At 50.9% G+C, this 27641-nt stretch overlaps 1 protein-coding gene across 1 annotated transcript in view; it reads left to right on the top strand.

Moving 5' to 3' along the window:
• The first annotated feature begins 139 nt into the window (after nt 1–139).
• The window catches only part of CCDC12 (coiled-coil domain containing 12), a 53670-nt gene continuing 26168 nt past the window's right edge, over nt 140–27641 (top strand). Inside the window, exon 1 of the mRNA XM_042929127.1 lies at nt 140–291. Coding sequence (XP_042785061.1) covers nt 196–291 — 96 coding nt within the window. The 5' untranslated portion in view covers nt 140–195. The remainder of the gene's footprint in view (nt 292–27641) is intronic.

Genomic DNA, 27641 nt, shown 5'->3' with positions numbered 1-27641 from the left:
ACCTTTCTCTTTGCCGTGCCCTCCCCCAACAGGCGAAGCAAGTCGCGGGGAAAGATAGGGCGGGCCCTCCTATAGCAACTCGGTATTGATTGGTTTTCAAGACTTCCTGTTCTCCCATTCCCGTCCCTGGATTGGCCACCAGAGGTTCATCTACTCCTTGGGCCTGCGCATTGCGGGACGAGGCGGGCGGGTAACATGGCCGCTACTGCGGCTGGTGTGGGCCGGCTAGAGGAAGAGGCGTTGCGGCGAAAGGAACGGCTGAAAGCCCTACGGGAAAAAACCGGGCGCAAGGTGAGGAATGCGGAGTGAGGGCCGTGGATGAGGTAGTCAGCGTTGGGATCCAGAACAGGGACGAGAGACAGGAGAGGAAGAAAAGGCAGCTGCTAAAGACGCGCATGCGCGCCCGTGTGGAGCATGCGCGAGGAGTCGTAGCCCGCCTACCAAGTCTGTGCTAGCTGCCTGGGACCCTTGGCGCTGATGCTGTGGTCGCGCATGCGCGGGGGTGGGGCGGGCAGTGGTAAGCGCGCTATGGTCTTCACTACTGTCTGGTGTTTGCCGCGTGGGTCTCCTGGGCAACTTCTAAGTTGGAGATGCTCGTTGGATTAGGTGTGATTTTTTTTTTCGCGTATGAGCGCCCTGAATCATCCGTTTCCCCACGACCCAGCCGGCCTTCCATCTCTGGTGAAATTCACTGAATTTGGCAGACGCCTGCCCACCAGTGCGCCTTGGGCACGGCAGTACTAGACTGTGCTGTGGGCGTTGAGCTGGAGTCGTTGAGTACAAAGTCTAAAAAGAAAACCCCAATTTCTTGGTCATGGTGCACCTCAGGGAAAGGGGAGAACACTTCCCAGGCTACTTCTCTGGGGATGGATCTCCTAGTCCTATTAGTGGCCAAACTTGGAAGCCTCTTCTTTGCTTTTGTTTGACACCAAAATAGTCCGATTACATTTCCACTTTCTTGATCTTTCTGAGTAATCAGGAGGAAGGAGAACTCTGGAGTTCATTACCTGTGCGAAGTTCATAACCCTGTCCCTGTCACTTGGGGTCGTGGGACTTGGGACAAATGGCTTCATCTCCTTGATCCTGTTTCTTTTTAATTTTTTTTAAGTTTGTTTATTTTTGAGAGAGAGTGAGAGGGGGAGGGGCAGAGAGAGAGAGGGAGAGAGAGAATCTCAGGCTCCACACTATCAGCGTGGAGCTGGATGTGGGGCTCTAACTCACAAAACCATGAGATTGTGACCTGAACTGAAACAAAGAGTTGGATGCTTAACTGTCTGAGCCACCCAGGAGCCGCTTCTTGAGCCCGTTTCTTCATGTCTGCAGTGGAGGATAACAACCCCTCTATATTAATTCTTGCTGGGTTATTTTGAGATCTGACAGGATCATCTGTATGAAAGAGCACTAGAGACCACAGAGCGGGGAGGTTGTCAGTTCTGCTCTCCTTGGATGAGCAAAAACTCCTCTCTCAATTCTACAAAGTACAAAGGATGGTAAATATCTAGACCTTCGAGGGATGGGGGAAAACAGGGACTCAACTTTCCAACTTTAAAGAATCAGACTGGCCAATCTGGCCCCTGTTTCCTTTCTACAGGGCGGTCTGGTATCCTGAGGGAAAGTACAAGGGGAAGTAATAGAGAGTGAAAACTAGCCAGATTGGCTTCTGCTTTTGTTGGCAACTTGTCGGCCGTGTCAGATCGCTGTGCTCAAAAACTGCCTGACCTAGGGAAGCTCAAGCCTCAGCCTCTCAGTGGGTAGCCAACCTGTGCTGTTGGGTTGTATTTAGGGCCCAGATTATTGGGGCTGGACTTGAGGTCAGAATACAAAGGACAACGTAGCATCTTCAGGGCCCATTGCCATGGGAAAGGTGCCCAGGAGCACTGGCTTTTAAAGAAGGATTCTCCGGGTGCCTGGGTGGCTCAGTCAACCGACTCTTGGTTTTGGCTCACATCTTGATCTCACCATTTTTGGGATCAAGCCCCATGTTGGGCTCTGCGCTGACAGCACAGGGCCTGCTTGGGATTCTCTCTCTCTCTCTCTCTCTCTCTCTCTCTCTCTGATCCTCCCCAGCTCATGGTCTAAATAAATAAATAAATAAACTTAAAAAAAAAAGTGGAATTCTCTCAATGGGCTGAAAATATGTCCTGATTGCTATTTTTTCTCAAAAATTTTTTATTGTGGTAGAATACACATAACATAAAATTTACTATTTGAAATATGCTCATAACGGTATGTAACTCTACCATGATGTCCAGACCTTTTTAAACATCCCAGATATAAACTCTGTACCCTTTAAACAATAACTTCCCATTCCCTTCTCACCCCAGCCGCTGACAACCACCATTCTGTGAACTTGACTACTTCAGGTATCTTACATAAGTAGAATCATATACTATTTGACTTTTTATGACTAGTTTATTTCACTCAGCGTAATGTTTTTAAGGTTTATCCGTGTTGTAGCATGTGTGAAATTTCATTCCTATCTAAACTTCAGTATTACTTTGTACACATACCACATTTTGTTTATCCATTCATTTGGGGTTGCTTCTAACTTTTGGCCATTGTGGGCAATGAGTGTACAAATAATCTGTTTGTGCTTCTGTTTTTTCAGTTCTTTTGGTATGTACCCAGAATTGGAAATTTTGGATTATGTTTTAAGGAACTGCCTGCCATATTTTCCATAGCAGCCACTCAGTTTACATTTCCAGCAGCACATGGATTTCAATTTTTCCACATCCTCATCAACACTTGTTATGTTGTGTTTTGTTGATTGTAGCCATCCTAATGGGCGTGAAATGGTATCACATTGTAGTTTTGATTTGCATTTCTGTAATGATGAGTGATGTTGGGCATCTTCTCATGTGCCTGTGGCCATTTGTATATCTTTTTTGGAGAATGTCTATTCAGGTTCTTTGCCCATTTTTTAATTGGTTTTTGTGGTTGAATTGTACAAGTTCTTAGTATATTCTGCATATTAACCCTTTATCAGATCTGGGATTCACAAATATTTTCTCCCATTTCCAAAATTGTCTTTTCACTTTCCCAGTAGTGTCCTTTGATGCACAGAGTTTTTGATTTTGATAAAGTCCAATTTTCTTTTGTTGATCCTGCTTTTCATACCAAACGAACCATTGTCAAATCCAAAATCCTAAAGCTTTCCCCCCATTATTTTCTTTTAAGAGTTTTATAGTAGGAGCTCTTACATTTAGGTCTTTGATCCATTCCAAGTTAATTTTTATGTATAGTATTATGCAGTGTCTAATAACGGTCTTTTGCACGTGAATATCCAGCTTTCTCAGTATCATTTGTTGAAAAGACTGTCCTTTCCCTGTTGAGTGGCCTTGGCACCCTTGTTGAATAACCTTATTTAGGGTCTCTCTGTTCTATTTTATTGGTTTATACGTCTGTCATTTTGCCAGTACCACACTGTTTTGATTACTATAGCTTGTAGTAAGTTTTGAAATCAGGAAGTGTGTGTCCTCTGACTTAGTTCTCTTCCAGGATTGTTTTGGCTTTTGGGATCCCTTGAGATTCCGTGTGAATTTTAGAATGGATTTTTTCAGTTTGTGCAAAAAACACCGTTGAGATTTTGATAGGGATTGCACTGAATCTGTCGATGATTTTGGGAAGCGTTGCCATCCTAGCGATACTAAGTCTTCCAATCCATGAGCATGGGATGTCTTTCCATTTTAAGTCTTTAATTTTTTTCAGCAGTGTCCTTTAGTGTTCATTGTACAAGTCTTTAGCTCTTTGGTTAAATTTATTCCTAAGTATTTTATTCTTTTTGGTGCTATTATAAATGGGATTGTTTTCTTAATTTCCTGTTCAGATTGTACATTGCCAGTGTATGTAGAAATGCAACTGACATTTGTCTGTTGATTTACAAAATCAACATCCTGGAACTTTGCTGAATTTGTTTGCTATTTTAACAGCTCTTTTTTCGTGGACTCTAGACTTTTCTGCATATAAAAAATCTATCGTATGTGAACAGAGATGGTTTTGCTTCTATTCCAGTTTGGATGGCTTTTATTTCTATTTCTTGCCTGATTGCCCTGGCTAGAACTTTAAGTGTTATGTTGGCTAGAAGTTGTGAAAGCAGTCATCCTTATTTTGTTCCTTATCAAAGGGGAAAATCTTTCAGTCTTTTAACGTCAAGTGTGACATTCACTGTGGGTTTTTCAAATACGGCCTTTATCATGTTGAGGAAGTTTCCTTCTGTTCCTAGTTTGTTGGGTGTTTTTATCATGAAGGAGAGTTGAATTTTGTCAAATGCTTTTCTTTATCAGTTGAGATGATCATGCAGTTTTTTTCCTTCATTCTTATTATTGTATTGCATTAATTGGTTTTTGTATGTTGAACCATTTTTGCATCGCAGGAGTAAGTAAATTCCCCTTGGTCCTTCATCATTGCTGGATTCAGTTTGCTGTATTTTGTTGAGGATTTTTGCATCAGTGTTCATGAGGGATATGAGTTTGTAGTTTTTCTTGTAGTGTTTTTGGCTTTGGAATTAGGGTAATGCTGAACTCCTAGAATGAGTTAGGAAGTATTCCCTCCTCTTCAATTTTCTGGAAGAGTTTGAAAAAGGATTGGTGTTATTTCTTTAAATGTTTGGTAGAATTCACCAGTAAAGCAATCTGGCTCAGGGCTTTTCTTTGTTGGGAAGTTTTTGATTACTTATTCAGTTTCCTTATTAGATACATATAGATGTATTCAGATTTTTTTCTATGTATAGATATATAGATGTTTTCCAATTTTTTAATTTTTTCATGAGTCAGTTTAGGTACATTGTGTATCTCTAGGAATTTGTCCATTTCATCTAGATTATCCAATTTGTTAGTGTACGGATTGCTACTTCAGTTGGGTTTAATCTTCACAGTTCTGGCCTCAGAAAGTTCTTAGCGGTGAACTCATTTCTAAAAAATGTGCAGTCGGAAATCACATGGCTTCTATCTTGGAATTGAGAGTTCACTGGCTTTTGGAGTTTCCTTCCATTCTTTTTAAGGAAGAGTTATTGTGAAGCTACATTCTTGACTCCATTGGGAAGCCTTTTCCTTTCCTGGTGCATCTTTCCTATCCAGGAGCTCCTGATTTTTCTACCCTCTCTAGTCCTTTTCTTGCAAACGGGGAGTTAGAATATTTTGTTGACTCTTTAGTTTGCGGGCTGTGGTGTCAATGGTGGATCAGTGCCAGGTGATGAGATGTGGTTTGGCTTGGTTCAGAATGGGCTATTGGAGCTTGTAATCCATTCCTTCAACAGACGTGCACCGAGTGCCTACTGCGCACCAGTAATTTAGACCCTGGAGGTACAGCAGTGAACAAAGCAGATAGAAGTCTTTGCTCCAAGAAGCTTGTGTTTAGCTGGAGAGACAGATGGTCAGGCAACATGTAGTGTTGGACAGAGAAGGTGCTACGGAGAAAAGGAAAGAAGGGAGATGGAGAGTACATAGTGTGCCTGTTTTTCTCTGTAGCTCCTAATGGTTTAATTTCCTTTACTAAAGACAGCAGTGTTTTCAACTTTAACATGGTAACGGTGCCTGTTGCCTGCTTTATCTTATCTAGGTCTGGATGACCACCCTGAGAAGAAAGGAAGAGGGTTAATTTATAGGTGGAAGCACTGAGGCTGATAAATGTGAGGTAGTTTGCCAAGGTCACGTAGCTAGGAGGTATCCCAAGTGAGCGTTAAGGTTAGGAGAGGCCACAAGAACATGTGGTGACTCTTGTTATGCACTGACTTGGACTGGTTGCCCAGATGCAAGGTAGGGGTGGCTTGAAAAACTTCATTGTATACTTCCTGATACCTCTTGGTTTTGTGAGTTACATGCTTAAAACAAAAACAAAAAACCACAACACTGGAAAAAGAGCACAGGTCCCAAGTCCAGGCTGCCCTTATACACAGGTCTTAATCCCCTCTGGATCCTGATTTCTGGCCCTCCTTTCCGCTGGTGAGGATGGGTATAGCCTTATTCGCCACAGTTCTCTCTCTCTCTCTCTTAATGGTAAAATACATATAACCTAAAACTTGCCATTTAAACATTTTTCAGTGATATTAGTATATTCACAGTGTTGTACCACCACCACCACTGATTCCAAAACTTTTTTTTATCACACCAAACAGAAATGTGACACCCATAGAACAGTAGTAACTCTTCCCCCTTCCCCTCTCCTAAGCCCCTTGCAACCTCAAAGCTGATGAATTTGCCCAGTCTAAGTACCTCATACAAGTGGAACCTTTGTCCTTTTGTGTTTGGCTTGTTTCTCTTAGCATAAGCATGAGTTTTCAAGGTTCTTCCATGTTCTAGCATGTAAGAGAATTCCATTCCTTTTTAAGGCTGCATAATATTCCACTGTGTGGATGTATCACATGCAATGGATGTTTATTCATTCGTCTGCTGATGAATGCCTATCGGATTTTGTGACTAATGCCGGCATTGGCGTGTTGGTGGACTTACTGGTTTATAAGTGTTATTGGAGTCCCCATTTTCAGTTCTTTTGGACATATACTTACGGAGTGGAATTGCTGGGTCATATAGTAATTCTATGTTTAACTTTTAGAGGAACCACCGAACTGTTTGCCATGGTGGCTGTACCATTTTCCGCTACCACCAGCAGTGCCTGAGGATTCCAATTTCCTTACATCCTGCCGACACTTATTTTCCCTTAAAAAAAAAATTGTAGGGGCGCCCGGTAGCCCGGTTGAGTGTCCGACTCTTGATTTCAGCTCAAGTCGTAATCCCAGGGTCGTGAGATCGAGCCCTGCGTTGGGCTCTGTGCTGAGTGTGGAGCCTGCTTGGGATTCTCTCTCTTTCCTCTGCCCCTCTCCCCCACTTGCATGGGTGTCTCTCTCTAAAAAAAAAAAAACAACAAATGATAGTTACCCTAGTAGGTGTGAAGTGGCATCTCATTGTGGTTTTGATTTGCATTTCCCTGATGGTAAGTGCCGTTGAACATTTAATCATGTGCTTATTTCCCATGTGTATATGTTCTTAGGAGAAATATCTCTTCATATCCTTTGCCTATTTTTCAGTTGGGTTGCTTTTCTGTTATCGAGCTGTAGTTGAATTCTTTATATATTCTGGGTATTAAACCGTTATTAAATACGAGATTTCCAGGTATTTTTTCCCCATTCTTTGGGTTGTCTTTTCATTCCCTTGGTAGTGTCCTTTGATGCACAAGTTTTTAAGTTTTATTTATTTTTGTAAGAGTGCTTTTAGTGTCAGATTTAATCTATAGTTTTTTTTTTTTTAATGTCTATTTATTTTTGACAGAGAGAGAGAGAGAGAGAGAGAGACAGAGCATGAGCAGGTGAGGGGCAGAGAGAGAGGGAGACACAGAATCCGAAACAGGCTCCAGGCTCCCAGCTGTCAGCACAGAGCCTGATGCGGGGCTTGAACCCACAAACCGTGAGATCATGACCTAAGCCGAAGTCGGATGCTCAGCCGAATGAGCCACCCAGGCGCCCCTAATCTACAGTTCTTAAGTGATATTTCTCTTAGGGTCAATGCCTGAGAGAAAGACAGTCAAGGGTCTCCAGTTTGAGTTAATTTTCCAGCCCACAGTCGTTTCTTGTGAGACATCTGAGTGGGGAGTCTGGGAAGGAAGTAAGGCTGTCCTGCTGTGGGCAGACGGGGAGCAGGGGGTCCCCTCCTGCAGAGTGGAAGTGGCTCCCCATTTGCAGCTCAGTTGTCTGAGGTGAAGACGAGAACTGACTTTCTCAGCCTGCCCCTGCTGATGGAGAGTACCTGTCTGCCCCAAGGGAATGGCTCCTTGCTGGTCCCCTACAACTTGGTGGCAGGTCTCTCACTGATACCTGTAGGCACGTGGTTTTGCTGGAGGCATCAAGATTTCCTGCATGGGGTTGATGTCCCTTCATGGTGTTAGCTTCCTCCCCTCCCTGCAGCAGACTATAAACTTGGTTTGGTGACAGTATGGGGGAGAGCCAATCCTGACATTGTGACAAACGGAGACAAGATCAGGGTTGTAAGGTTTCCGCATGTTATTCAGCCGTAGAGTTCAGCTATAGTTGTGCAGCTGGCAGTCTTATAAAGTACTTCCTTGCTAGCCCGCTGATTGGTGGGGGGGGGGGCCAGTCAAGAGGTTCAGAGATGCTAGGGTGCCCACGGTTAAGGAGCATAAGTGACTTCTGGATTCCAGCATGCAAGAACGCCTGCAAGAAGAGGATTCCATGCAAGGGTGCAGGACTGCCTGTGGGTCAGCCAGCCCAGGCTGATAGGTGGGAAGAAAACATAAGCTATTAGACTGTATTGCTGGGGGTCATTTCCTGGGAAAGCCAGGCTGGGTCTGGGGACGCTTCATGAGAAGGCACAGTGGAATTTGGGCCAAGGTGTGGAGGATGGGACTGGGAAGTGAATATTGAGGTAGCTGGAAAGGAGTATTCCAGGGGAGCAGCTCAGAGGGGGGAACAGTTGGGGGGAAGAGTGGGGACAGTCAGGGAGGCTCCAGAGGGTTTGACAGCGAGCATTTGGCTGTGATGGCAGTAGGGGTGAGGTCTGAAAGTGCTGTTGGGTGCTTTGGTGGCCAAGTTCTGCAGGAGCCCAGGCTTCTAGCTGGGAGGGCAGCCACCCGTATTTCTATATTGTACTTGAGCCTCATTTCTTGGTGCTCATGCAGAAGTTCCAAGCTGGGTGAGTAGGTGAACAGTTCAAAGCTGTGTAGAGGAAACTCTGTGGCATCTCTCTACGGTGCTATCCAGCAGGGCAGTGTGAGGCCGTTTCGTCCTTCTCTCATGTCTCTCTCAGCAGTCAGGTGGAGGCTCCTAAAGGTCATCAACTTGGCACAAACACTTGCCCTTGGCTGTCGGCTTTCCTGAGCATTTACCCTGGATTGGACTGTCTCGTTCCGTCCCGTGACAGGGAGTCTCGTGGTGTGGCTGGCCAGCTTCTCCGGCTGCTCATGAGCTCAGGAGCAAGCTTTGGCTGTCAGCTTGCAGCTTCCCCAGTGGTGCCTGTCTCTCACCCGGCTCTATGGACCGGAGCAGTAGGACTTGGTGTGGCCACAGCAGTGTTCTGCACAGAAGCTGTGCTGGCCGGTACCCTAGCCATAGCCACATGTGGCTCTTGGGCCCCTGAAATGTGACCAACAGGATGTTTCATTAAATTTTTTCGCTTTTAGTTAATTAAAAAAAAATTTTTTTTTTAACATTTATTCAGTTCTAAGAGACAGAGTGCGAGCAGGGGAGGGGCAGAGAGAGAGAAGGAGACACAGAATCTGAAGCAGGCTCCAGGCTCCAAGCTGTCAGCGCAAAGCCCGATGCAGGGCTCCAACTCATGAACTGTGAGATCATGACCTGAGCTGAAGTCGGATGACTGAGGCACCCAGGCCCCTCTCGTTTTTAGTTAATTTATATTTAAACAGCCACACTTGACTTAGGGTTGTCTTATTGGACAATGCATCTCTGGAGGACCTGTTCCCTCTCGCCCAACTCGTAAGAGGCCGTGTCTCTGACCGAACTCCTTATTTATTGAGAGCTATGAAGGAGAGGGTAAGTGGAAACCCAGATGACCATGAGATCAGCCTTGGGGAGCCTAGAGTTGCGGCAGAGGGCTTTGAGGTTGTCAGTCTTCATGGCCGCTGTCTGCAGCAGATGCTTATTTCTGTGTGCATTATTCTCTGTGTGTGCATTAACTCTGGTGGAGTTAAATGCTGACATTTCATCGAGGTACAGTTATGAGTTATGTGCTGAAGAGACTGGCAGTCTGGAGAGTAGAACAGCGCCAAGGTGGAGGGGAGCACGTTGATAATGTCGGACTTGGGTGCACCGGGGAGGGTCTTGGCCAATGTGGGCTGAGGGTGGAAGGGGGAGCTGGAGGGAAGGGCTGGCAGTTGTTGGTGGGGGAACATTGAGGGGTCGGGTGGGGTGGGGTAGGGTGGAGTGGGGTAGGTGTGGAGAAGAGCCTAGTGTTCTAGGTGAGGAGTCAGACTTGTCTATGTCCTGCTCATCTGTCAGGAAGTTGCCTCTGGCCTGACCTCATGTGGCCATATCCCCATGCCCACTGCCTCCATGTTGACAGCCTCTTGCAGATCGGCTGTCATAACATTTATGTGGCAGCTTGTGAGGGGATCTCTTGATTTGCTCAATCCGCAAGCAGCCCTTTGAGGTGGGTTTAAAACAGTTTATCCCTGTTCCATAGACCAGGAAGCCCTGGCCCTGTGTCCCTCTCTGCTTCTCACCCCCCGATGCTTGGGAAGAAGCAGCCCCCAGGATGGGGTCTCCTTCCCATCACACACAGAAACTGCCATCAGGCCGCCTGGTGGACGCTGGGTGGTATAGTGGAGAGCATGGGCTTTGGAGCCAGATGGATTGTTTTGTTTGGTTTGTTTTAAGTTTTTGGAGCCAGATGGATTTTTTTTTTAAGTTTGTTTATTTTGAAAGAGAGAGAGAGAGCTCAAGGGAGCAGGGGAGGGTAAGAGAGAGAGGGAGAGAATCCTAAGCAGGCTCTGCACTGTCAGCACAGAACCCGATGCTGGGCTGCAACTCAATGAACCGTGAGATCATGACCTTGAGCTGAAACCAAGAGTTGGACATTTAACTGAGTGAGCCACCCAGGTGCCCCCAGATGGATCTGATTTAAATCTCAGTTCCACACATCTGTGGGACCCAGAGTGGATCTTTAAAACTCTGAGCCTCCCTGGCCTTGTCTGTAAAACCGAGACATGGCTTCTGACCTCATCAAGTAGCTAGAAGAACAGAGAAAGAGGTCCATGAAGTGGCTAGTTCAAGGTCTTACCCACGAGCCTTTTATAAGTTGGATGTGTGTCCTTTCTCACCCACCCTGTCAAAGTGAGGAAGTCTGGGTGTCACTGCTGGGTGACAGTGGGTAGAGCTGGTGTTTCTAAGGGAAGCGAAGAGGACATCTCGGTGGTCCCCCGGCTTTCCTCAGCCTAGCTCTCCTTCCTTGAAGTGGAATTCACGTTTAGTGCAAAGTGTTAGATTAACACAAGTAGATTTGCAGAGCCACAGCCAAGATGGTGTGTGTGTTCCCCATTCTTCCTGAGGACCAACCTTCTCTTCCCCAGCTCTGCTCAGACCCTGAGATCTTGGAGCCAGTGACAGGGAGAACCTTGTGGGTGGGAAGTTTGGGACTCTCAACACAGACACCTGTTGATGAGCCAGTGTTGCAACTTTGCATGGAGTCATCCCTTCAGAGGGCCTTAACTTGTCATGTGTGAAATGAAGGTGTCAGATCAGTCTGAGGTTTTCAAACCTACCTGTGCGTCAGGATCACCTGGGGAGACAAGGTGCATTCTTTTCTTTGGCTCCACCCCAAATCTCCTGTTGAGATCTTGGTATGGAGCCTAGAAATCATGCAGTTTTAAAGATCCCCAGATGATTCATTTTTTTTTTTCTTTTTTTTCACAAATCTTTGATCACTTCCTTGACATTCTCCCATGACAAAAGGAAGGAGAACACCTCCTTTCCCTGGGGCTTAGTTGCATATCCTCGTGGCAGGAACTCTGCAGTCAGCCATCAAACAGGTATTTATGGAGGACTGGCTGTGTGCCAGGCCTGGGGATCCAGATTGCGCATAAGACTGCTTCTCTTCCTCAAGGGGCTTCTCTAGGAGGGGTGGGAGACAGTATACATGTGAACAGGGAAGGTAGTGTCAGGAACCTGTGAGTGGCGGGGCGTGTGTGTGTGTGTGTGTGTGTGTGTGTGTGTGTGTGTGTAAGGAGGGGCTGTGTGTAAGACAGGAAGACCCCTCTGAGGGGGAGATTGGAGATGGTGGTGGTTGCAGGGGAGGGATGGGATGCCAGGATCTAGGGAAGAACATTCTAAACTGAGCAGAGAACTAGCTTGGCTTGTTTGAGGGGCAGAAAGAACCCCTGCGTGGCAGGCATCCAGTGAAGGGTTGGGGAGGTAGGGCAGGAACTCGAGTAGAGAGGCCCTGGCAGGCTGGCGCCACAGGGGCTGGGCTCTAGGGGCAGTGGGGAGCCATTGGAGACCTGAGGGCTGGGCCCTGTCCTGACTGTGTGGAGGCAGGAGGCTGCTGCATTGGGCGAGCCGTGAGGGTCACAGGACATCCTGGCAGGTGGGCTGTGCTGGCTGGGGGGATAGCAGCACCTGTACCTGAGGTGAGAGGTACAGGGAGAGTGGTTTTGAAGGGGAATCAGGAGTGTGGTGTGGCTACATCGGGCCTATTAGCCATCTAGGTGGAGAGAGCCTGTCAAGCGGGCATCGGGACTGCAGAGAGATGCCTGTGTGGATAGGATCTGGAGCCCTGGGGCTAGAGGAGGTCCCCTAGGTGCCGGTTTAGCCAGCAGAGACGAGGGCTGGGGGAACAGGCATGTCAGAGGCACTAGCAGAGGAAACTTGGATGGGGGGCAGGGGGGCTGAGAGAAGCCAGGTGAAGACCAGAATGGGTTTGGACCCGACAAGGTGATGGGCAAGCGATTTTGGTCCGGCTGTTTCCGGGAAGTGCGTGCGGGAGGGGAAGGTGCCAGGGGGGTCCTGGTCACAGCCTCGCCGTGGGTTAGGCCTGTCCTCTGCTTTGAGGCCACGCCAGCCTTCACCTGTGAGATTCCCTGATCTCCCAGGAGAGGCAGCACCAGGCTGAGGCAGTGCTCCTGTGGCCTTGCTCTCTGGGCTGGCCCGCTGTTGTGTGGGCAGCCTTCCCCACCCCCTCCCCTGCAGGTGGGCAGGCCCTGAGGGCTGCTCCCAGGGGAGCTGAATGCTGTGCAGGAGTCAGCCCCCTGCACCGGGGGTTGTTGGAACAATTGCTTTTTGCCACCATGCTCTGCCAACCCTGAGATCAATGGCGAGATAAATCTCTTCATGTTCCCGAGCTTTGTGAGTCTTTGGCCAGAAGTCGCCATGGTAACCCCTGCCTCCCGGGATGAAGATGAAGTGAGATGGTGTGTGCGCATGTGTCCTTTCTGCTACACTCGTATTTTACCCCTAGTGAGGACCCCTTTATTTTACAGATGTGACAGCAGAGACCGAGACAGGGCCCACACCCTGATCCTCTGACCTTGGTCACCTCTCTGGGGAGCCCACCGCCTCCTGGCCGAGTCCCGTGGTGCTCTGCCCGTGGCGTGGAACTGGTGCCTGCTTCCCCTGGGAGCCGAGCAGGGAGGGCCCTGCAGTGGCTGCCTCAAAGCGGAGGAGACCTTCCCGCAAACTGGTCTCATATTCTGGGGAGACACTACTGGCCTGGGCTAGGGGTGAGCCTCTAAGTGTCCCTCAGAGGGCAGGGCTTCTCGAGGTAGATGCATGCTGTTCTGGATCCTTCGCTGTTTAGCTCACCTGTCACCCGAGGCAGCCTCATGAAGCAGCCCTGGGCAGGAGGCCGTAAGATGAGGTCCCTCTTTCTTGCTACGCGACTGACACGTTGTTGGGGCCTCAGCTTTCCCTTTGAGTGACTCCTGTGGCGTGACAAGATGTAACCAGGTGTTTGCAAGGCCTACAAATGGGGGACAGAGGGTTGAAAAGCAAAGGAATCTTGAAATTCAAGCTGGTTTTTCATTTTTCCATTAGCTTTTTGCACCAAGAGAATTTTTGTGACCTTGGTGGTGAATCCCTCAGTTGTTGTTGCCTGTTTCCTGGAGCCAGGAGGGCAGAAGGGCGTGTGCTTCCCTCCAGGTAGCCGTCCTCTGGGTGTGCTTCGGGGACCTGAGGTACTCCTCTCTTTGGGGACTGACTTCTTACTGTCCTCTCTTTCGATTTTAGTAATGTGTTTTTGTTTATATATGGGCTTAGCTTCTGTTTTTGACAACTCTGTAGTGGCATTAAAAAAAAATTCTCTTTTAATTGAAGTGTACTGTACATAGAGAAAAGGAGACAAATCAGCCCAGTGATTTTTTTTTTTTTTTTACACCACACGAGCACATTACGTAATCAGTCACTCAGATCAAGAAACATGGCAGCCTCCCAGAATTCCCCTCTTGCTCCCTTCCCTGGGCGCTTGCGCCCCAAGATTAATCGTTTGGGACTTTTAACACCGTTGGTTGGCTTTTCTTTCGAACTTTATACAAAGGGAGTCATAAAGTACATAGTCTTTTGGGGTCTGACTTCTTTCATTCATTGTTGTGTCTGAGCCATCGGGTGTGGTGTCAGTTCATTCTTACTGCTGTACAGTATTCCAGTATTCGAATGTACCCCATGGGATCTGTCCTCTAGGTTTTGAGGCTGGAGCCATAATGGACTGTGCTGTTAGTCCCGGTCTTGTGAATGTCTTGGTGGACTTGTGTACATATGTCTGCTGGGTATGTATATGCCTAGGAGTAGAAGTGCTTGGTCATGGCTAGATACTGCCAGGCAGCTTTCCCAGTGGCTACACCATTTCACACTCCCACCAGTAGTGTCTGAGCATTCCTCTCTGACACTCCCAGCGGCTAGTCTTTTTCATGTGAGCCATGCTGGTGGGGATGTAGTGGTATCCCTTTATGGCTTAAATTCGCAAATACAGTTGAGCATCTTTTCATATGTTTTAAGTGAGTGCCTGTTCAAGCCTTTTGCCTTTTCCCCTTTTTTATTGGGTTGCCTGATACTGTTTCCTGTTAATTTCTAGTTCTTCATTCGTGTCCTGAGTAAGTCCTTTGTTCTGTAGATGTATTGCATTTTCTCCTCCTCTAGGCCTTGACTTTTCATGCTTTTTTTTTTTTTAAGTTTATTTATTTATTTTGAGAGCGAAAGAAAGAGAGAGCATGTGCACATGTACAAGTGTGTGAGAGCAAGCACACAAGCGGAGGAGGGACAGAGAGAGTGGCAGAGAGAGAATCCCAAGCAGGCTCCGTGCCTAGTGCAGAGCTCAGAGCCTGATGGGGCTCAATCTCAGGACCGTGAGATCACGACCTGAGCCGAAACCAAGAGTCAGATGCCTAACCGACTGAGCCACCAGGTGCCCTGACTTTTCATCCTTTTAATTGATTTCTTTGGTGGACGGGAGACGTTCTTTATTTTTATGTAGTCCAATTCATCAAAAATTTTTTTTCTGAATATGTTCTGTGGCCTGCTTAAGGAAATGCAGTAGTTGTATACTCCTAGGTCATGATGATGTTCTCTTATGCTATATTCTAGAAGTTTTATTGTCTTACCTTTCACCTTTAGAGTTAAAAAAAAATTTTTTTTGTTTATTTATTTTTGAGAGAGAGAGAGACAGAGTGTGAGCCAGGGAGGGGCAGAGAGAGACGGAGACTCAGAATCCGAAGCAGGCTCCAGGCTCCGAGCTGTCAGCACAGAGCCCGATGCAGGGCTCGAACCCACGAACCGTGAGATCATGACCTGAGCCGAAGTCGGACGCTTAACCGACTGACTGTCCAGGCACCCCTCACCCTTAGATTTCCAGTCCGTTTGGAATTTCTTTGTTTTTGCATGGCGTGAGGTAGGAGTCAGGATTTTTTTTCCCCCAGCGTGGATATCAGTGACTCAGCACTATTCGTTATTTGGCATTTGTTTTTTAGAAAGAAGACTATTTTCTTGTGAATGGTTGGCACGCAGCATCCTTGATGATACTGCTAACCTCACGCAACATCTCGATAATAATTGTGGTGATTATAATAGTAGCAGTAGCTAGTAGTAGTGGCTTTTTTTCTTTTTTTGGCATGTTAGTCCCAGTTTCTGCCAGCTCCTCAGTAGACGGGTAGCTCCTTGTAGGCGGCGACCACTCCTAAACTAAACTTACTTAACATCTCCCAGTGCTGCGCCCCCCCCCCCCCCCAATGGCACCTTACTGAGTGCTCTGTGTCCCATGACTCTGAGCTCCCTGGGCTTTGTGCATCAAAAGAGGACTGGCTGGACCTGCAGGGTGGGCAGGGACCTGCCAAGCCAGTTCCTCAAGAGCTCCTTGGCGCTGCCATCCATGCCCCGGACCAACTGAGCAGGGGTGTTCTGAAAAGAAATAGGAGTTGCCTCAAACAGTTGCTTCTAGGTCACTTGTTTCAGACTTGGGCTGCGTGCTTTAAATTGGCCACCTGGGTGGCTCAGTCGGCTGAGGGTCCGACTTCGGCTCAGGTCACGATCTCACGGTTCATGGGTTTGAGCCTCGCATCGGGCTCTGTGTTGACAGCTTGCGCACAGCCTGGAGCCTGGTTCAGATTCTGTGTCTCCTTGTCCCTCCGCCCCCCTCATACTCTGTCAAAAGTAAAAAAATGTTAAAAAAAAAAAAAAGTAAAAAAAGACACAAAACAAAACATTTGGCCCCTGTGGACATTTGGGCCAGGATGTGGCCGATCTGTAGTGCTAAGTATTGTAATTCTGATTTGAAATGCAATTCATGTTCTTGTTTAGGGGGAAGATGTGGCCTGTGTTTCATGTTGGGATAGTGAGGAACACTTCCCCAACCCACACACTTCCCCACATGCCCCCCGAGATTCCCAAGCCACCCCCAGTGCATGTATGCGTACACACATATAGTATACCTGCCCACCCTCCAGTCCCCACACCCCCACTCCCTCTACACCCCCAGCTCCCAGTGCCTCCAGCCCCCACCTACACACAACCCGTACCTCCCCAGACTACACACACACAACTCCCCCATACTCACAAGCCGCCCCCCTCCCCCCACACACACTGTTCCCTCAACACTCCCCTGCTACGCACACGCTCAGCAGCTGGGAGGGGCTTGTCATTTCTAAGCGGCTGTAGAGGTTCAGGAGACCCCACTGCAGCGCTTGATGTGGCTTGGATGTGTCTAGCCCTGCTTCCTTCAGGGCCCTTCCCTTAACCCTTGGTGGCCTGGCTTCTCCCCAGTTTTGTTTAGGAGGGAAGCAATGGCTTGTACTCTTGAAAGAATTCCAAGAGGAAAAACGGTCACTGTGGTAACGATGCCCCGTGGGGAGTAAAAATCCACACTCGAGGGCTGTTTTCATTGAGGCTTCTAAAGAGCTGCTCTGTCTGGAGAAAGTGTGAGTGGCTGGAGCAGAAGACATTTGTCCTTTCAAGGACAGCCCCTCCCTCCTGCCTCCACACTGTGTTCTGGGCCTGGTACCACCAGCTTTTTTTTTAAATTTTTTTTTAATGTTTATTTACTTTTGAGAGAGAGAGAGAGGGGAGAGAGAGAGAGAGAGAGAGAGAGAGCGCTCAAGCAGGCAAGGGGTAGAGAGAGGGAGACACAGAATCTCAGTCAGGCTCCAGGCTCTGAGCTGTGAGCACAGAGCCTGATGTGGGGCTCAAACTCATGAACTGTGAGATCATGACCTGAGCTGAAGTCGGACGCTTAACCGACTGAGCCACCCAGGCGCCCCAAGATTTCTTGCGGGGGGGGGGGGGCAGGGAGGGAGAGGGGGGAGCGGGTAATTGAATCCTAAAGAAAATGCACCTGTGTTTGCTACCTGGGTGAGGAAGCCATCAGATGAGAGAACTTTCCCTGCTCTGGGTCCGGGGGTCCAGGAGCCCAGAACTGTTCAGGAGTGGGCGTGCGCACTGGGCCCTCTGGGGCAAGGAGTAGGTCACTGAGCCCTTTGAGCCCTCCTTGTGCACCTGGCCAGCATCACTCTTCTTGTTGAGTGCCTGCTATGTGCCAGGCCCTGTGTAGGGCTTGGGGACTGAGGTCAGCAAGGGCAGACTGGGGACCCCGTGGGGAGACTGGACCCATGTCCCACCAATATAATAATAATATTATAAGAAATTATAGGGGCGCCTGGGTGGCTCAGTCGGTTAAGCGGCCGACTTCGGCTCAGGTCACGATCTCGCGGTCCGTGAGTTCGAGCCCCGTGTCGGGCTCTGTGCTGACAGCTCAGAGCCTGGAGGCTGTTTCAGATTCTGTGTCTCCCTGTCTCTGACCCTCCCCCGTTCATGCTCTGTCTCAAAAATAAATAGACGTTAAAACAAAATTAAAAAAAAAAAGAAATTATAAGACAACACAGCGCTATACACTGGGGAGGGGTGTTCCAGAGCCACGAGAGTCCTGGAGGGAGGGCTGGGAGCACTTGTACTCCATACACGGTGCGCTGTGCCGAGGAGGGAGCTTCTGAACCCGCTGTGAATGTGCTGACCCCGCTTGATCTCCTTGGTTAGCTTATGGGGCTGTCCCCATTTGGGCTCTGTGTCCCAGGCTGTGTAGCTCTCCAACTGGAGTGAGACCTGGCCGAGGCGCTGAGAGAACATCTGAGAAGGGATCGAGCGCAGGGCATGGAGGATGACAGCTTATGGGGAGGCATGGAAGAAGAGGAGGGGTGGGGCAGCGCTGGCAGGTGTGGAGGTGGTCCAAATTTGGGAAGACCCTGTGTGGAAACCGCCTGCCTCCCCCGGTTCCCTGCACACTGTGGCTGGTCTCTTCTGGCTTGGACTCACATTCTCTGCGTGCACGTAGGGTCTGCCCTTCTGAACTGGTCAGCCCAAGGGCAAGAGCTTGGTCGCCCACTGGGTGATGCTGGTGGCCGCTCTGGGTGACCTGAGGGAAGGAAAGAGGCATGCGTGCGGGGATCTGTTCCGTGACCCTTTTCGGCAGTGGGGTGAGGGGGGGAGTGGACATCGCTGGGCAGGGGGGTGGGATGTCGTGGGCCTCACGCTTTGAGGGCACAGGCCTTGTTCCGGGGCTCCACCGTCATCACCGTGGTTGGCACCTCCTCACTGAGGACCTACTCCATGCGGGCCACAGCACAGGGCTCCTCACACCGTGTCGACTCTCGTTATCAGCTCTCCACAGCCGAGGAAGGTGCAGCCCCGCAAAGCTAGTGATCGCCCAAGTTCACGGCAAGCCGGTCAGCTCCCAGCTGCTTCCTCGTGTGCTTCTGCCTTCTCAGCCCCTCAGCCCAGCACATGGCTTAAAAAAGTACTCTTGGCTTCTCGAGGAAATATGTATAGGTGAGGATTAAAAGACCTCCTTTAAGCAGTATTTCCGCCCACAAATAAATGTGCCAGTTCTGACTTATAGTTTAAATTTGGTTTCAATTAGGATTTTATCACTTCTGAATCACACCAGAGAGAAGACAGCTGCCTTACCTTTACTTCTCCCCAGACTGTGACACTTGGAGAAGCAGCTGATCAGAGGTTAAAATAGCTTCTAGTCGCCCAGAAGCCTCAGCACACTTTGTCGCTCTGTAAAGTGCTGACTTGCCTGGGAACTGACGTGCAAAGAATTTGCTTTTCCAACCTGCTCGTGTTGGGGCTGTGTACCTTGCACGCTCAGCTCTGTGTTGGGATGGAGGGATGGGGAGGCGGACCCCAGGCCAGCTGAGTGCCTTGCCTGCGTCAGCCGTTGGCCTTTTGTGATGGACTTGGCTGGGGGGAGGGGGTGCTGGGGCCAAGTACACAGAACACCCGACATCCTGCGCCCGGCTTCTCCATTTGCAAAGTGGGCATCAGAACCTTTATGCTGCTTACCTCCCAAGGTCTCCCCGTGGATCCAGTGAGCTGTGGGACCTAAGACAATTTTGAGCCCTGAAAGTCCTGCACATACTTTACTGTTAGGTTATTGCTATAAAGGGTCACGTGTAGCCCGGGTACTTAGTTGCAAGCAACAGAAATCTATTTTGTTTGTTTAAAAAACAAGAGCCAGTCTTGGAGGTATGCAGGCAAAAAGAAGCCCAGCAGTTCTCTCGAAAAGTGGCTCCCCTACCTGCCTACCTGCCTCTGTACTAGACTCAGCCACGGGCTCGGCTGTGGCCCTGCAGTACTGTTGCAGCTGCTGCCAAAGGGAAGTCTGTGCTGCTGCCCCCTGCCCCCTTCCTAGCTCAGAAAGTGAGTGTAGGGCGGTCTCAGCCTCTTTACTGTGCAGCTCGCTCTGTTTTGCCCAGGCTTAGGTAGAGCCTTCCCACGTAAGGCGGGGGCACAGGCACTGGGCGGCCCGTAGAGTGACCTGGGAACTCAGGGTCCGTTCTCCTTCCTCCATGGCTGCAGGCAACCTGATGGTGTAGACAGCCCGGTCAGCTTGAAGTCAGGAGACTGTGGTCCAGGCCTAGCTCTTGTCCTTCTCATCCTGCACGTTTCACCTGGACCTCCTGCTGCCCTCAGGATGTTTATGTTGTATGAGAGCTTTGTCTGTACTGCTCCTCATCCTGCCTGCTCTGTCCAGAGCCACCCTGGTCACTGCAGCTTGGGGCGGCCTCCTACCGCTCACTTCCTCGGTCAGCCTCTCTAGGAGGAGGGATGGGGTCTGACTCAGAGGCTCTTCCGGTGGACCATGTGGCAGAAGTGTGACCCGGGAGTGGGCAGGCTCTGGGAGCATTCAGACTTCCAGGTCTTACCAGGAAGATTGTGACTTGGTAGGTTCTATTTATAACAGGTTCCGTGGGCCACTGGATCTGGTTCATCCTGTACCTGATGTTATCTGAGGCCTTTGCAGCCCTAACCGTTTGTGGTTTTCTTTCTTTTCTCATTTGGTAAGAATGGACATGGTCACACTTCTCTGGCTGTTATGCAGAACACACACCCAAGCCTTATTTTGAAAGTTTTGGAAGCATGATGCAATCAGAAAACCTCAGTTTTAGTGCTGACCTATCTTTTATTAGCTGAGAACCATTGAGTAAGTCCTTTAGTTGTTCCAAACCTCGCTGCACGGAGGGGGTGACCATACCTGATCCCAGGGAAGTTGTGGGGCCAGAGGCCCTATGTGCGTGTGAGAGGGAGACGTGGATAGCTGTGTGGGCAGTGCACTGTGCAGGTGGAACGGGCTGCCCCTCCACACAGACTCCCAGGCAGCTGCCCTCTGCCACCCTGGGGATGAGAAAGTGGCTCTCTTGACCCATATCCGACTCGGTTTTCAGTGGCTTCACCCGGTGACCCTCGCCCTTTCCTTTCTGGTCCTTTCTTTGTGCTCTTTATAAATCACACTCTGTAGTCACGTTGTTGCTACCCCCTGCCTGTCCTCTGGCTTTTCCTGGCTTCTCAGTCCCCGCGGGCTAATGTCCGTAGCCCCTGGGGCAAGCCTCCATGCTGGCGCCTCCTTCCCGCAGCCCCAGTGCACCTTGGATGTCTCCCTGCTCTCCACAGAGACAGGGCTCAGGCTTAGCACACCTGCTCCTTCCAGTTCCCCTCATGCCCCTGCCCTCCACGGACAGCTCACGCTTCTTGCAGGTGAGTTCAGGTTTCATCTTGTCAGCTGTTAGTCACCCAGGAAGTCACAGCGCTCACGCTGTGTGATGACTATCCATTCACCTGTCTCCTTCCCCTTTCATCTGCCCCCGTCCGCCTGAGGGCAGCAGTCATGTCTTCCTCACCTTTCTGTTCACAGAGGACAAGGCTCAGAGACACTCTGAAAATAGTTGAATGAAGAAATGAGGCCACTAGACAGGCACGTGGATTTGGGAGTTGGCCGGGCTGAGACTTTTCTCAGGGAGAAGCAGAGTTGCCTTTACTTAAGAGTCTGTAGTCTGTGGCCATACCTGCCAGATGAACTGCACTGTGTGCGAAGCCTATCCAAGACCACACAGTTTCCTAAGTCGGTTGTTCAGGCATGGACTGGGGCGCTTGGACGCCCGCCCACGCTGAAAAGTAGCGGCACATCCGGGTTGATCACACGCTTTGAGTAAAGCCAGTGGTGTCATGTGATAGCAGGAACCCTGATGTGGTCTTGTTGGTGGCTGTCAGGGAACGCTGGGGGGGACCCTGTTGGTGGCTGTCAGGGAACGCTGGGGGGGACCCAGCACGGGTGTGAACAGGCACATGGGCCTGGTGGGGAGGGGGAGGTAAAAGAGTAATTTTCAGGGTCACTTACTGGGGTTTTCAGGCCCTTGCTTGCCGTTTCCCTTGGATTCAAGGATGGTGAACACGTGATAGGTGGGCTCCCTCTTCCCTCGGGGGCTCAGGCTGAGAATCCTGTCCACCATCCAGAGTTCATGTGCAGAGGGGAAGCCTGTTTGCTCTGTAGTCGGACAGATCTGATGAGGGTCGGGTGCCAGCTGTACGGCCTCAGGACCGGAGATTCTGGGTGGCTGTTCCATCCCCCAAAACAGCCAGCTGGGCTCCCGTTGCAGTGCTTTGTGACTCTGCTGTCCACTGTGAAGCATGGGAAGGGGGTTCTGGGCCAGCCTCCCAGTGCCACACGAGGCCATCTCATACCGGGGCAGGGGGTTTCTCAGCTTCGCGGACCTTCTTGTTTGCCTTGTGATTCGCTTGCTCTCGCTCCAGCCGTGGGCTTTACCACGGTGAGGAAGTCCTGGTGGTTGCGAGTTCTGCTTTGTGGCAGAGGACGCGTTTTCCCTCCCAAAAACGGGAAATGGTGAGGCCGGGTGAGAGGGTGGGGAGGTAACCTCACCGCTCACCATCAGTTGGTTTCTTAACTGAAATTTTTGTCATGAGCCGGGCAGCTGTCTGGCCTCGTTGGAGGGTGCTCGTCCTCCAGCGCAGCTGCTGGTTTGGCTGCTGGGCCCAGTCCCGGGCTGCAGAGCGACGCCAGTGTGCGTCTGCCCTCCTCTTCCCGTGGCATGCTGGTTCTTTGGGTTTTGTGTGTTTTTAAGCTTGACAGAGGTCACTAAACGTTGACGAGGCTGCATTGGGCCTGAAGGCCAGCCTTGGTTTCCTGCTTTCCCGTTGAGCCGGGTGAAGGTCAGGAGAGTCTGTGTAGGGTGTGAGGACAGTCCAGACGGTGAGCTACACACAGCTGGGTTCCTCTAGCTGTTTTAGATCATTTTGTTATTAAGTCACTTTGACGACGGAATGAAAGGAAATGGAAAAAACATTACCCACAGTTGTGCTGTGTGAGCCCGTGAAGTCTCAGGCCACTGCCTGTGTCTTGTTGCCATGGTTTGGCTCACGGCTGTGTGTGTGGGCTCTGTGCCTCTCACGGTCCCGTGTGTTCTGTTTCGTGGTGCCGTTCCCGTGACCGGGTGGCCTAGTCGCGCCAGCAGGTTGGACTCCCCTCGTAGCTCCAGTCCTCCCTGTTAGGAGAAACCTAGCTGTGAGCACCTCTCCGCGCATTGCTCTTTTCTCTCCTTGTGGTGCTTTTCTGGAATTGAAGTTCCTGGCTCAGAAATGGTCCCGTCTGGGTCACATCTCTCTGAAACTACACCAGGAAGAGACGGGAGCAGTGTGATGCTGATGCAGACGTGCTGTTATACACCCATGAGACCACGTGTGTGTGTGTGTGTGTGTGTGTGTGTGTGTGTGTGTGTGTGTGTGTGTGAGGTGGGGGCGGCCGTGTGGCCAGAGCAGAGGGCTGGGTTCTATGGGGAGCAGCCTAGGCTTGAGGCCTACCCTCCCCTTTGGACCCTGGGACCTGAGCTGTGTGACTCCGGGTGGGCCCTAGACTTGCATTTTTCTAATCTGTGAAAGCAAGCAAGCAGCCCTGGCCTCACTAGACTTTTATGACAACTACTCAAGTAATGATTATTTCAGTTAATTGAATCATAGGTTGCCTGGCGTGCTGTCGTGACCGCTATTATTGTAGGAAATACAGTAGAGCAGGGATGAGGAACAGTCGGGTCCCGCCCTCCCAGAGCTCACCTTCCACTGGGAAGTCTTCTCATTTGATGGACCTGGTTAGATATGATCCTTCCCACACTCCTAGGAAGTGGGCACGGTTGAGATTTTTGCCCTCGATCTACAGGGGAGAAGCAGAGGTGCAGGTGATTGTCGGAGGGGAGTGTAGCACTGACAGCTGAGTGGTGAACACGCAGATGTGTGTGGTGGGAAGAACCGCATGTGTGGCAGCAGGGAACTGGGCTTCTGGCTGTGTCCCCAAAGCAGTGGGAAGAGTAGGGGTCTGACGTGCACAGACCTGAGTTAGGTGCTAAGCAGCCTCAGTCTTTGCGTCCGTGAGACAAACCTACTGACCCCTGATGCCTGGAAGTTGTGGGAGGAGAACCTTGTGTATAGGGGAGGAATTAGCATGTGTGTCCTACCTCCTCTGGCTTGCTCATTCCCTCTTTTGCTGTTAGTCCCGCTGCCGTAATGTGCTAGGTGCTGGGGAACAGAGATGGAGAGGCCTCTCAGAGCGCCCCCTTTAGGGGGGGAAGGCAGATGATAAAATCGCATGCTAGCAAATCCAGGTAAAATCCAGTGTCTGGGGTACTTATCAATGGAGGGCCTGCCTGGGGAAGAAAGCCCTTCTGCTGAACAGGGGTGTGACCTGCGGCCCACACAGCGGGGGACGTGCCGAAGCCCACCTGCCGTCTGCCAGCTGCCCTGCAGTTGGGTGGTATGTGCAGAGCGATGGCTTCCGTGGGGAAGCCTCCCGCGGGTGGTGCCTGTCCTTCCAGCCTGGGGCCCTTGTCACTCATCCCCGAGGGGATCAGATGGGTCATTCTTAACTTGAGCTTCAATTTTAAAAATGACACGTTTGTCACCTACAGAAACTTGGCAAAAAAATAAAGAAGCGATATTAGAAAAGGATGATGCCTTCCATTCACACATCACTACGTTTGAAAAGGTTAGAGATAGATCAGTTTCTCTGCGGGATGGACTGACAGTAACTGGTCTCTTGTTTCCCAGCCTGGATCTGGGCCCTGGGCCCTGGGTACCTGTTAAGTCTGTTTTGGTTCCCAGAACTCAACTGGCTATCCACTTTCTTGGGGGTTTTTTGGTGTGTGTGGGGTACAGTCAGAGCAAGGGGTGGAGGGGATGAAAACAGGGAACAGCTAGCTGGTTCCCCAGGGGGGTGCAGACACGATGGACATGACGGCGGGACTCGGGGGACACCCCTGGATGCCAGGCCTGGCACGTAGGTCCTGCACCAGAAGGCGGACCCAGGCTACTTTCTTTAATCCTTGACATCACTGCTGGAGTAGCGCCGGCCCTGCTTTAACAGGGGAGGAATTGGAGAGGTCCTGAGTTTGCCGCGCTTCCCACCATCGCTAAGCTGTGGAGCTGTGGTTTGCCTGCGCCTGCCGGTCTAGCCCCGCTGCCTGGGCTTCCTCGTCCCATAGGGCCCTCCCCTCTGGCGGCCCAGAGGCAATGGCCCTGGCTGGCCGCGTGTGAAGGAAAGGGGGCGCCTGGTCTTTGCCCTGCCCTCAGCAGGACCTTTCAAGGGCTTCTTTCCTGCTGGGGACACGGGGCCCATGGGGGTCGTCCCAAGCCTCTGCACCTCACAGTGCTACTTGTTCCCTCTGCTGCCCTTTCCCCTTGCCCCCACTCCTTAAGGTGCAGGACAGGGGTACTTCCTTTGGAGGGCCTCCCCGGATACCTCAAATGCCACAGAGAGAACTCTGTGTGCCTCCCCACCAGCACCATGCTGTTGACGCCTTCCCTTTCCTCCTCTGGGTCACTACCCCCTCGAGACTCTGAAGAGCTATGGGTTGTTACTCCAGAAGAATGAGCCTTTTCACACCTGGCCTGTGTGTGTGTCTGATCGCTGAGCTCTGGGATACTGTCCATGGACCCAGGCTAAGAGTTCCCACCCTGGTCCCTGAACACTAGGGGCCTCCTTGTTCTTTCTCCTCCTCTGGACCTAATGTGGCGTACCTAGCACGAGGGAGCCAGTCAATATTTGTTAACTAATAATCTGCTGGACGGGGCATCTGCTGCCTCCTTTGAACACAGCCGGTTTCCCATTTGCACCTGCGACAAGAATAGGACCAGGCTTGGCATGGGGCCAGTTCCCCCCACTCCTCTGGGGTGGGGCCATGTAATAGGGCATTGATGGTGGGGCCAACCCTGCCTCTGCTGAGGACGCCTGGACAGGCTCTGGACCCTTGGCCCGCGTCCACACCAGCCTTTGTCAGACTGCAGGCATCAGCCTAACCCTCGTCTGCCTGAGAGCCACTGCTCCCTTCTCTTAGTCCCCTCACCACGGCTACCTTCTGTGTCACAGGCGCCTTCTTCTCCCCATGAGGCTCAGTCACAGCCTGGAGTCAGTCGTCTGTCTGACCTCGCCCTGTCCCCCAGAGCGCTCAGGCACCCCCGTGTTCCGTCTCAGCACCACTGCCCTGGTTCCGGCTCTTATCTGCGGCCCTTATCTCCAGTTTATTACTGTGCCCCCCTCTCTTTGTTCTCGCCGCTCACAAGCTTTTAGGGAGTGCCTGCACCCCCGGGAGAGCAGTGGCTCTCTGTTCCTGGACGCTGTGAGTCTGATTCTTGGTGAAGCACTGAACGCAGAATCAAAAGATCTGTCCCCCGGCACAGATTGTCACCCGTCTTCTGATGTGTTCATGAAGCAGACGCTGTCATGCTGCTTGTCTACTCTCAGGATTGATGAAAGTGAAAGCTTATCATGACCTCTGCAGATGCAGGCAGTCTGGGCCTCTAGCCCTGTGGTTTCTCTGTGGCCCTGCCCTTCCTGCCCTGGCCCAGTCCTCCCTGCTCTTCAGGTCTGCTGCCTCATCCATGTGAGCGGCAGGTTCTTCTCCTTCCTCCCTGGCTCCTCCTCCACTCCTGTGACAGTGCCATGATGTCAGTGTGGTAGTCTTTGTTTTCATAGAATAGGAAACTAAGGCCAGACAGGTCAAATAACTTGTCCAGGGTCACACAGCAGGGCGAATACGGAGCTGGGTTTTGCCAGGCAGGGTTCGGCCCAGAGCCCTTGCGCTCTACCACTGTCCCTGCTGTGGGTAGTGTCAGGCTCGTGGGTACAGCAGTTAAGACAAGTGCCTGCCCTCAAGGGAGTGTCCACCTGCTGGACAGAGTGGGCATAGCAGGCCAGGTAGTCCCAGACCAGAGTGCCGCCCTGCGGGGATCACTGCCTGCCCAGGAGACTCAGAACCTTCCTCCCCACCCTTTCCCCAGTCCCTGGGCAGTAGAGGACTATGCAGTTTCTGTGCCCCAGTGTGGTGGCATTCAGCCCGGGGCTTATCACTGCATATTCAGGGTGAGTCAGACCCTGGGTGACTGCCCTACCCCATGAGTGCCCTTGGAGCACAGCGCCTGCTGCAGCCGCACCCCACAGGAAGTCTCTCCACCTGACATGCGGCTGCCCTGGTTCTGAGGATGGGCAACAGGGTGAAATTGTGAAACCTGCCAGCTTTGCCCCCAGCCAGTCCCTTCCTGTCTGTCCCCCCTCCGCCCCTTTCTGTGCCTACCTCTCCTTGATTTTTCCCCGCCCTGGGCCCAAATCAACTGGAGAGGCTCAAGCTGGGGTCACTTTCACTTCTTCTTAGGGGACTAGATTTGGGGCCTTGTTCTCTCTTGATTGTTGAACAGAAGGGCCGTTTCCATGAACAGCTCAGCAGGCACACCCAGAGCTAGTGAGGCATCTGGGTACTGGAAAGGGTTTCTGTACCTGTGAGTTCCTGTCGGGTCTCTAGCTGCTTCAGTAACGGGCTGATGGTAGGGGGAACCTAGATCAGAGGTTGAAGTGTCTGTTAACACTTTCCTGCTTCCCTCTTCCTCTTCCGGAAGGAAGAACCCTGGGCAGCATCTCCTCTTAGGATGAGGGAGGAGCTTGCTCCTTGCCTCAGCAAAAGACCTCCTGCTTCAGCAGGCTGCCCTGATGGCAGTTCCCACCCTTGTGTGATCGTAACCAGCACAGATGCGCAACAGCCGCAGGCCGGGACAGGTGTAGGCTGGGAGTGGACCATCTCACCTGGTTTCTGGTCTCCCCATCTTCTCCCATAACTCCCCTTCTAGGCTGCCACAGTGCCCTTTGAGAGTTGGGCTAAGCCTGTCCGCAGCCCTGGAGGATTGCCTCATCAGCCCCCTCTGCTCCTGACCTCGCCCAATCCTGGCTGAGCCAGCCACGTGGGACGGCCCCACAGGCCTGGACAGTGCCCTGGCTCTGCCCTCGTGGCTTTGCCGAGCACTTACCATTCCAGCTTGGTAGCTGCTTGGTAACCCTCCCTCTACTGGACATTTAGAATTGAGTTTAAGGGTTACCTCC

The sequence above is a fragment of the Panthera leo genome, chromosome A2 (assembly GCF_018350215.1).
Source record: "Panthera leo isolate Ple1 chromosome A2, P.leo_Ple1_pat1.1, whole genome shotgun sequence".
Taxonomy (NCBI): Eukaryota; Metazoa; Chordata; class Mammalia; order Carnivora; family Felidae; genus Panthera; species Panthera leo.
Note: the sequence above shows the minus strand (reverse complement) of the source record. Positions and strands in the feature narration are given on the sequence as shown.